This window comes from Limulus polyphemus, unplaced genomic scaffold (assembly GCF_000517525.1).
Source record: "Limulus polyphemus unplaced genomic scaffold, Limulus_polyphemus-2.1.2 Scaffold300, whole genome shotgun sequence".
NCBI classification, from domain to species: Eukaryota; Metazoa; Arthropoda; class Merostomata; order Xiphosura; family Limulidae; genus Limulus; species Limulus polyphemus.
Window position 1 is genome coordinate 137,887 of NW_013665910.1, and position 11,151 is coordinate 149,037.

General features: G+C 29.5%; 1 protein-coding gene across 1 annotated transcript in view; it reads left to right on the forward strand.

Moving 5' to 3' along the window:
- The window catches only part of LOC106457178 (ras-related protein Rab-32-like), a 22,122-nt gene extending 11,247 nt beyond the window's left edge, over positions 1-10,875 (forward strand). The window contains exons 6-10 of the mRNA XM_013916571.2: positions 4,224-4,256; positions 6,223-6,250; positions 7,297-7,371; positions 9,563-9,671; positions 10,613-10,875. Coding sequence (XP_013772025.1) covers positions 4,224-4,256; positions 6,223-6,250; positions 7,297-7,371; positions 9,563-9,671; positions 10,613-10,743 — 376 coding nt within the window. The 3' untranslated portion in view covers positions 10,744-10,875. The remainder of the gene's footprint in view (positions 1-4,223; positions 4,257-6,222; positions 6,251-7,296; positions 7,372-9,562; positions 9,672-10,612) is intronic.
- The last annotated feature ends 276 nt before the right edge of the window (positions 10,876-11,151 follow it).

Consider the following 11,151-nt stretch of genomic DNA (forward strand, 5'->3'; position numbering starts at 1 on the left):
AAATGGATGAAAGCACAGACATAGCAGATAATGCCAATTTAATGTGCTTTGTAAGATATTATTATAAGGACACAATTCATGACGATTTATTGTTTTGTAAACCACTTCCAACAAGAACAACGGCTGACAAAAGTTTTAGTTTAATCAATAATTTTATAATTCAGAGTGGTATTAAGTGGATAAAATGTGTTTGATTGAGTACCGATGGTGCTCGCTCAATGGCAGGTTCCCATACACAGGAGTTAACTTGTGGGTACATCAAGTTGAGAAGAGAAATTATAAGTCTTTCTCTACTTCAATAGAATTACAAAACTAAGATGAAGGTAATATTCCAGATGAGATTTCCTCATCAATCAAAGAGCATCTTTTGGGCTAAAATCATGCTTGAAGGAATATTTTCCTCCAATTGACAGCAGTAAAAGGTGTATCAGGAACCCTTTTACTGTTGACATGGAAAATGAGGAAGGATTATAACTCAGTGAATCAGAAATTGATTCTATTATTGAACTGTCCTTTGACACTGCACTGAAAGACCATTTTAGTCAAGTCTTGTTAATTAATTTTTGGCTGAGCTGTCATGCTGAGTATCCAAATTTATCAAAAAAAGCTGTGAGATTTCTTATGCCCTTTGTCATGACTTATGAATACAAATCAGGCTTCTCAACATTGGTTTTCTTAAAAAACAAGTACAGGAACAGATTAGATGTTGAGCCAGATTGGAGGATCAAACTGACTTCTTTTCCTCCTGATTTGAAGTTGCTGTGTGATGAAAAAAGCATCATCCTTCTCATTAGATAAGTTTATCTATTTAGATATTTATGGAGGCTGGGCCTCAATAAAAATTACAAAATAAACTGGTCCCTAGTTGGAAAAGTTTGGGAATGCTGTCCTAGATCATGAGACCAAGACAGATAAATTTGAAAATAGGAAGGGAACAGGCAGAACACCTAAACTCAATGATACTAATGTTAAGTATCTCCATTTATGCAGCCTTCGGGACAGAAGGAAGACTGCAACTAATCTCAAGCATGAGATAAACGACTATGTACCAAATGATAGAAAAGTGTTCAGAACTACAGTATCAAGAAGACTCAATGAGAATGGAATATTTTGATCATGTAACAGTTATCTCCAAATATTGTCAGGAGACTAAAATTTGCTAAAAAGTACAAAACTGGACTGTTGATGATTGGAAAAGGGTGTTATGGATGGTTCAAAGCATAGGTTGTATGTCCGGCAGGAGAAAGGTGAAAGGTACTTACCTCAATGCATAGCACCTATCATGAAGCATGGGGGGAGGCAGTGTGATGGTTTGGGGGTGTTTTTCTGCTGAGGTGACAGGAGATATTTGCAAAATAGATGGTATAATGGACCAGCACAAGTACCATCAGATACTGATCCATCATGGTATACCCAGTGGGTTGCATATTATTGGTAAATGATTCTACTACTAAGAAGATAATGACCCCAAACACTCACCCAACCTATGCAAAAATTACTTAGCTAAGAAAGAAGCTGCTGGAGTCATTGAAATGATGCAATGACCCCCACAGAGCCCTGATCTCAACCCAGTTGAGCAGATCTGAGATTTGATAGATATTTGTAAAAAACTTGACAAATCAAAATTTACTTCCAAAGAAACTTTATGGGAGTGTATTTGAGACATTTGTAGTAAAATCCCAAAGGACACTTTGATTAAATATTTGCAACAATGCCTGAAAGACTGTATGCAGTTATTAAAGCAAAAGGTGGACACACTAAATATTAACTCTTTGCTGAACTCAAGCACTTACACTGAGTTTCTGTTGTATTAAATAAGATTAATAAAATTTTGATATTTCACCTGTGAATTACCTTCCACTGTTCTTTGAAAGTAGCCTGAAATCGAATTCTTGACTTTGTCCTCACACTTTTGTGCAGTACTATATAAATGCCAAACTTCACTTTCTGTATATTCCATGATGCTTCTCCAGTCCAATCTATTTAATTCAACATTTTCTGCAACTCTCTAAGACATTTTAACTTTCTTTGGAATTTTGCATTTACATTATACATATTCTCAAGCTAAGCTATCAATTTCTATCGAGAATTTGCCATCAATAAAACTTTTCCTTTATGGAAATATCAGCAATAAAGTACTGGTCAAATGTCTTGCCTTCCACTGAGCATCCTGCTTTCAAAACTTATCATAAATTCTCTCTGATGTTTGCTATTGTATTATTTGTAACCAATAAAAGGCAAATATTTCATTGAACTAACAGCTATAAGGTCTATAAGTCTGGGGCAGGGGAATAATAATTTCGACATTTGAGCATCGCTTTCTTTAAATATTGCTGTTGGGGCTCTGCCTGACTAGGTATGGGAATCATTTTAAGCCTATTCTATGTTAGTTAAAAAGTTTTAGAGCATTCTATTTTATGTATGTGGAAATATTTCATATTCTAAATTGAATAAAAAAAATTCTGAGGCCACATTATTAATAAATAATTGTAATTTTCTCTTATAATCTGCAGTCACTCTAGAAAGACAAAGGGGTAATTTAGATTTATTTTATATTTTTTGTGGTGGTTACAATGTCAGTAAAAAATGACTGAGTCTTTACATACAGTTAATAAAAGACACATAAAATACTTTTTCTTTAACATAATTTTACCAAAAATATTGAAACAAAATGTATAATTAGTATATTAAATGTGAAACAATTGATGAGGTTATTTCGGTATATTTAAGTGCTTTCTTTGTGTATTTCAGTAAATTTGGGCATTATTTTGGTATACTTCAGTGTATCTCATTATTACAATGGACTCCAACTCAATTCGCATTAAGACCACCCTCTCACTGAATGGACAGTGTTGTAAAATATTTTATTGTTTCAATGTCTGTGTTGAACCATTTTACTTCAGATATTTATTTAGACCAAAATTCAAACCAAAACCTACCTGAGAAATATGATGGGTGAAGTGGGACTAATGAATATGGATCATGATCTTCAGATAAACGTTGATGATGTAGTGAGAGAATATTTTAAGAGAAGCATTAGACATATATATATATGACAAAGATTGTTATTTCATTAAGTCATTGTATTTATATTGCTAATGACAGTCTACAGAGTTAAAGTGTTTTTCAGGGGGACTTTTACTGATACACGTTCAGTAAAATTCAGTATAAATTTCATTGCTTATTAATTTTCCAAGCGAATGGAACATTTATATATTTGAGGAATAATGGAATTAATGTTATCTTGTTTGTTTAATTTTGAATAATGGTTTTGTTTACAGTTTTGTGCACTAATTGTGAAATTATTTGTTTTTATATAGTCTCTTGTATATTTATAATATATGTTGCTTTTTTAAGCTTGAATTTGTTTATATACGAATTTGTATATTGACACCATTTTGAAATGCTGATTATTTTGTCGACAAGTGTGTGTATGTGTAATTTGTATATGATAAATATCAAAATACCGATGAATGTTTCAGAATTAACCTTATGCATATGTCAAATCACCCTAATGCATAAGAATTATGTTACTTTGAAGATTTATCAGCATCTTATACCTAAAATTACCAAGCACAACCCTAAAAAATTAAAAGCATTTGGAAGGTTAATAAGTGGAAATTTAAAACAAGCATGTTACGAAAACCTATATTTTCAGTGTTGACTATTGATCGAACCAGAGAATTTCCTGCTTCTGTTTCAGATTGTTAAACCACAAATATATTATTACTCTTATATGTGTGCCCTTTTATAGGTTGAACCCCACCCTTCAAAAAATTCTGTATCCACGCTTAGTTATCACCACGTTTTTAGTTTTCTGACTGGTCATGCAGTGCATGACATGCATGCTCTGACTATACGTCACTGAAACATGCCATTATAACCAAACTAATGAAAAAATTAATCATGGTTTTTGTAATGTGGATAAATCAGCTTTAAATCTTTACAACCGTTAATAAAAGTAATGTAAGTAGAAGACATGATTTACCATGTAAACTAATAATTACTCAAGTCTAATTATTGATTAATTACTAATCAGCTTATATTTTACTGCTAACCTTCTGCCATCTTCAGGAAAATCTTAAGAAGAACTGTGTTAATGGTGGTAGTGGCCAGCAGTTGATCATTGGTCTTTTGTATTTTGTCATTTTTGTGATCTGTTTTCATAAATTTATAAAAAAAACTGCACAATAAACTATGTATCACCTTTTTTGGTCTTGTAGGACTGCTGCTATCATTGTTTATGACTTGTCAAGGTAAGCTTGAGTTTTAAAAACAATAAGTTGCTGCAGCTTTCTAGTTCTTAGCTAATTTCTTGAACTGAGCCATTTTTGAACACAAGTAATCTAAAATAAATAGAACTTCATATTTAATTCTAGTAATAGTAGACTCACATAGTTATTTACTGAGGTTTAGCTAGTCAGTAAACTTGAAATAATTTTTAACATATACAAATCACAAAGTATGAAACTTCTGGTGAATAAATTGCAGTAATTTATCAGTCGTGTGGTTTTATCAGCTTCGAAAATTTTAGTTAATCTAAAATTAACACATTAAATGTCAATACAGGATAGTTATTCAATTGATATTTGTAACTAACATAACCCAAAATTAGTTACATGCATAGTCATTTTATAACACTTAAATAATTTACAAAAATAAGATAAAAATTTACTAGCTATATACACAATACAGCACTGCCTGTATCCATTTACAAACATAAACAGCATACTAATTTTTACTTCAGCACCTTACTATAATTTGTTTTGCCACCCAGTGACTAAGCTGTAAAACTGAAGGTTTATAACACTAAAAACTTTGTTTTGATACCCGTGGTGGGCACAGCACAAATAACTTAACAACAGACAGACATTTTTTTTTTTTTTGGAATATTGTAGGTTATTATAAAAACATGGTCCACTCATAAAAATAAGATTTTTGTCTGGTGCATGTATGTCACTGTTATTCAGTTAATGGCCTTAATTCCAAGTTATTTGGCTTTTAGCCAAAATATGATAAGTAGTAAACCAACTAGCCAGGAAATTATAAGTTTGGATTATTAAAGTTTGTTAGTTTTTGTGTTTATTTGTCCTCTAATTCCTCTTAGGCTTTTGCAGTTGGACCTATGAAATGTGGTTTGATCAACTAGGAATATTTGGGGATGTGTCAAGAAAAAGTTATTTTTCTTTTATAGTACATAGATTTCATAGCTCCAGTGATTGTAAAATATAGATCAGTTAAGGGTATTGATGGGATATCTCCAGTTTCCTCTTTCATTACGTGAGGTTTACATAGACTCCATGTACTTTCAATCATTACTGACATACTGAGGACAAAAACAGGAACACTGTTTATATTCATAACTGGTCAAACATTAATTCTGCAATTGCATTTCTTTTTAAATCCTGTTATTTTAAATAGAAATATATACATAGCAGCAGAGTACCAACATAGGCAGGTTTCCGCATACATATTAAAGATGTAGACGTAGATAAAATGAAACAATGACCCTTCCTTATAAAATCAATAAATGAATCATATAAATGATTTGTTAACTTCCATAAACTTTTCACCGTGCAATGCATGGGTACATTCATTAGTAACATGAAATGAATGTGCATATAATATTTCAAATAAAGTTTACTGTTCTTTGTTAGTTAATTAGACGTTTCAGGTATACATTGTTATATCATTTGAAAAGTAGTAGTTTTCGTTGTGGATTTTGTAACCAAAAAGAAAATCTTTAGCCAAAAGAATCATACATAAATACAATTAATTTACAAGTAATTTGAATAATGACCAAGATTTTGTAGGGAAAAGGTGTTTCAACTTTTTATTAATGTAACTTTTTCATTTGTTGTCTATTAGCTTTAAAGACCTTTCTTTCTTTCTCCTGTACATAAATTCATTGTAATTACGGTTATGAATATTTTTCATTTTCTTTATGATAAATACTTAGTGATTATACTTTAACAAAAATTGCATTTTGAAAACTTATCTTTGTTGTTTTTATATATGTCATTACAAAAGCAAAGTTTTGGGAAAAAAAAAACTTAATTAACAATGGGAATAGATTGCTTCAGCTCAGGATGTAAATTTGATTCTTCTGATTTTAAATTCTGTCTGAATGCTTAGCAGTTTTTGCATTTAAAGATTTTGTTTCTGTAGTTTGTTATTGGCTTGTATAAATAATCAAATAAACATTTTGTTATTCCTTCATAGGCTAACAACTTTAGAATCAGTTGTTAAGGTGAGTCATTTTATGACTTGTATATATATTTATGTGTATGATTAACTTGCATTAAGAGAAGCAATTTTTTGCACAGCATGTGCACAACATTGTAACTACATATATACAGGTCATCATTTGCATAAAGAGTTAAAAAACCTTAATGGGCCTGTGAAGATTCACGCCTTGCATAGATTTTGCTTATTGTATATTTACTTTCTGAAATTTAGATCAAACGTTATTACTTTTACTAACATGTTTTTGTTTTAGCTCTGTTAATTCAGATCCATTACTATGTAAATTTAAGCATTTATTTCTTTGTTTTTATTATAATTAAATAGCCTTTACTTTTACCATTGTTTTATATATCTTATACTAATATCAACATTCTTAATTCTCTGTGTCACAACTAAGGCAGATTACAAATAAAATAATTACATTGTTACTAATTCAGTAACTGAAAATTGTTTATGTTAAAATAAGGCCATAAAAGGCCATGTAGATGTGAAATTCAATAGAATTAGCATACAACAATTCTTACTTCCATGCTCAAGTTTTACTTTCTGAATAGCTTGTGAACAAAACTTAGCTCTTAAACTTTTTTTAGGGTTAAGTAAAATTTTCCTACAAACCCACAAGCGTAAAGCACTTTCTCTTTAGTGGACTTTTAGGCTGGTTTAGAAACAGTTAGAATAAAGAATAGTTCAAGATTTTATTTCTGCTTTTGATTGAAGTTTGTTTACTCTCTATCTCTCAAATAATAGATTAGAGAATCCAAGGTTTTTTTAGGTTTCTTAGTGTAATCTCTTATTCTTTTTATTGTAACTTTTCTTGCACATTTTTCATAAGAGTTGATGAATATTAGAGTAATAGGAAGGTAAAAACACACAACTACATAACATATGACATGGTCTTTATTATACATTATACAAAATATATGATGATTCTATATACTTTTTTTAAATAAAATACAATATATATATATATATATATGGGACACTATCTGTTCAGGAATAATAAAAAGTAAATGGTTTGTTATTTTGTGTAATATTGGTTTATTTTTCCAGTGGCAGAAAGATGTTATAGATAAAGTTACTTTGCAGAATGGACAACCAATTCCAATAATATTGTTGGCAAACAAGGTAAATTTCAGACCATTACATATGCATTAAGTTGCTGTAATGTAAAGTTTCATTTTATGCACCTAATGATAGTTATTTAGTTTTCAGGCATCCATAGAATTAAAGTGTTTTAGAATAATGTATATATGTGTGTGCATATATTCTTAAATATAGTTCTTATTTTTAAAAGAAATATTCATAATTTGAATTTTTGGACAAATAATTGTGCAAAACTTTAAATAAATTTGATGGAAATACAATTGACACTAATTATCAATTCATCTTGACTAACTCTGCACCATCCAGCTAAGTCCACCTTGTCCCAAAAGCAAAATTACACTCTGAAATGTTTTTTAACATAAACTTGTTGTTATTCTTCCACACATTTTTTTTTTAAATTCTTCAGAGGTGAAATTTATTCAGTATAAAGCTATATATTTGTTTAATTTTATACACACAAATTTTTAAAATTCTTAGTTTTATATTTGGTTGATTTTGGCAAACTCAAAACTAAAACATTAATGTTTGTAAATTTCTCTCAATTTTGTTCAACAAATCAGGCACTCATAATCTCTGGAAGAAAAGTTAAAACAGTTTTGAACACAATACTACCAATTTGAACCTTGTAACTTCAATACAAGTGCAGTTTTATTGATTTTAGCCAATGACTGTTTATTAGCCTTGATTGTCATGGTGTGAAGTAATTTCCTGTATCTCATCTTTGATAAGTCGTAGGTTAGTGATCTAAATATGTAATGAAAGGTCTTTTTCTGCTATTTTCAATTGTGTAAGCCAGTTCAGCAGTAACTCGTGTAGAAATCAGAAGAAAATAATAAAAAGCTTAGATTTGTGATACATTGCTAGAAGAAAAAATATTTGTGAATAACTTCCATCACTATTTCAGTTCTGGTTCTTTTCTTAAAAGCTTGCTTTACATTTCATTGGAATGATAATGTGGCAGTATGATAGGAAAAGGAATGTTTTTTATGTAATAAGATGAGCTAGGCTTAGTTAGGTCATTTTGCACTAGACCATATCAAATTTAATTTCACTCTCAGTATTGTTGATTGTTAGGCCATGTTTACATTAGGCCTTATCAACTTAAGTAACTGCTTTAATAGGTAAATAAAAGCACTGAAAAGAAATCTAAAAAACACACATAAATGAGTGTGAAATTGGTTTAAACTTATCACTTATATTAATTGAAATCTTCTGACTAACAGTTAAAAAAGTTTGCTTGCTTACACTTTTCTGTGGTAAAAATTTATTTTTATTGAATGCTAGTGACCATAAAAACAGTGAAACTGTGTGCATTGTTTTTCAAACCAAAACAATGATCAAATTTACTATTAAAATAAAAATTATATTGAAAAGTTTAACAGGAATGTAAAAAGAATAAAGAATTCGTAACTGAAGCTACAATAATGGTAACCTTTTTCAATTGTTTCCTTAAAAAAGATTTACAAATGAAATCTTTCCAACTTTTCAAAGATGCAAATTCATACAAATATCTCGTATAAAAAGAATATTTTTGTAGCAGCTACATAATCTACAAAGCAACTATACAAATGCATCACTCTATGCACCAGGTCACTTAAAAGTTAATCTATTATATTTAAACTTGACTTACTTAAATCTGTTTTTCAGAAGGTGTTTTCACAATGCATTCAACAGCTATACAAAACTTGAGTTGTCACTCAGTTTTAGAGAAATCCCTAGTGGGAAAGTTTGGTCAGTGAATAATAAACTAATTTAGAAAGATTTTTTTTCTCCTATAAAATAACACCAATTTGTATGAGTTGAATCCTCATTAAATATATGTAAAATTATGACTTAATGTAACCAACCTATATTTTTCTTTCTTCATTACTACATATGATTTAAGTAACTGCTGATTCACTCCAATGCAAGCTAAAGATTTTTCTGATTTACATATAAGTACTTAATATATATATAAGCTTAAGTCATTTCACACATTTAGAAGAAAATATTTATAATTTTTAGGCATCAAAATCTGCTAAAAATGTGGATTTTTTTATTTCAAGGATGAACATCATTTTCTGGTATTATGTAACATTACATACTTAGTAATAAACCTGGCATAAATACCTTAACATTTGTGTAATGTCATTAGTAGATATGTGATATTTTGTTTAAAATATTTAAATATACTTTACTATCAACACAATTTATATCTTTTTTTTTTTTCTAGTGTGATATTGAAGGTATTTCAATTAATTGTGAAATGTTGACAGAATTTTGTAAACAACACAACATCTTAGCTTGGTTTTTTACTTCAGCCAAAGAAAATATTCATATTGGTGAGTACTAAATAATTTAATGATCGTTTGTTTAATTTTTGAACAAATGCAGTCAATAACATGTCTTACAGTATTGAAAAAAATTGTTTATATATATAGACTAGGCTCGCAGAACTGAGTTATGAATTTGATCCAAGAGTTTATGAGAAGTTACAATGATTTTGTGTGAATTTCTTTCATTTTTTAATGGTACCTATTTGATGAATGTGTGAATAATATTTTCTGATCACTATATATATTTTGTTTGAGAGACAATCTGGCAGCTGGGATTGTGCTATCATTAAATGTAGTAGAGATGTGTTTGACTAGAGTTTTAAGGTAGATGACATTTGATCTGTATAATGAGACTTTCATCAGTTTTAAAAAACATTTTCATAAAGGTCAAAGCATATTAAATTTCAAAATTTATAGAAACTCAGTCCATAGAATATTTAAGACATTTTAGGACATTAAAAGATCTCAGATTTACTTCAGTGTCTATTACAATGAATTTATTAATGCTTTTTTTTTTGCCTATAACATGCAAATATTAACTCAAATGAAAAATGGTAACAATCCATATTCTTGTTTTTTAGGTCATATATATTAATGTAAAAATAATTTACAAAGTTTCACATAATAACATAATTGTATACAGATCTTGTAACCTAACGTTTTAGATATTACTTTAAATGTTTTCATGTTTATGATTGTAATTGATGAAATTAGTGTCCTATTTCTTTAATACTAGTTCCAAGCTGTTCACTCTACTGGTTCACAATATATCTATGAAAGAGCATTATTTGAAACAAAAATGACTTAATCACTAAGTGAAAATCACTATTTTTATTCACATTGATCATAAGCCTAACTGTTATCCAAAATGATCTGTTAGTTTTGATCAACCTTCAACAACATTTTTTTGTGTTATGTTAATTATTAAAAGTTGACAACCATTACAGATGAAGCCATTGAATATCTGGTGGAGAATATCATCTACCAAAGATCTGATTTCAATCATCCAAAGGGACACAATCACATCAGCCTAACTCATAAACCCAATTATAAAAAGGTGAAATGTTGTGGAACATGAGCATCATTTTAAACAGACCTTGTATGTAGTTGGCTATAATGATTGATTGCTGTATGATGATTAACAGCAAATTTATAGAGCTGATGACAGTCATGCTTAGGTCCTAGAGTGAATTTTAATTGGTTGCGAAGCTTTTAGGTACAAAATGGACTATAAGTTTAGGTTTGAGGGCATGGAAAATTAAAAGAATTAATGGTTAGTGACTGAGGACTAAGTTTGTATGTCTTGATAAAAATTGGAAAAAAGCTTGTTTGTGATAATGTTGTGATAATTATTACATTTCATTAGTATGCTGAATGTCTGTATTAATTGACATTATTCTATGTTATGAAACTTTGGTTGGATATTTAGTTAGGTGATTTAAATCTGTCGTTACATTTTGTCTGGTGACTTCAGAGTAGGCTCATT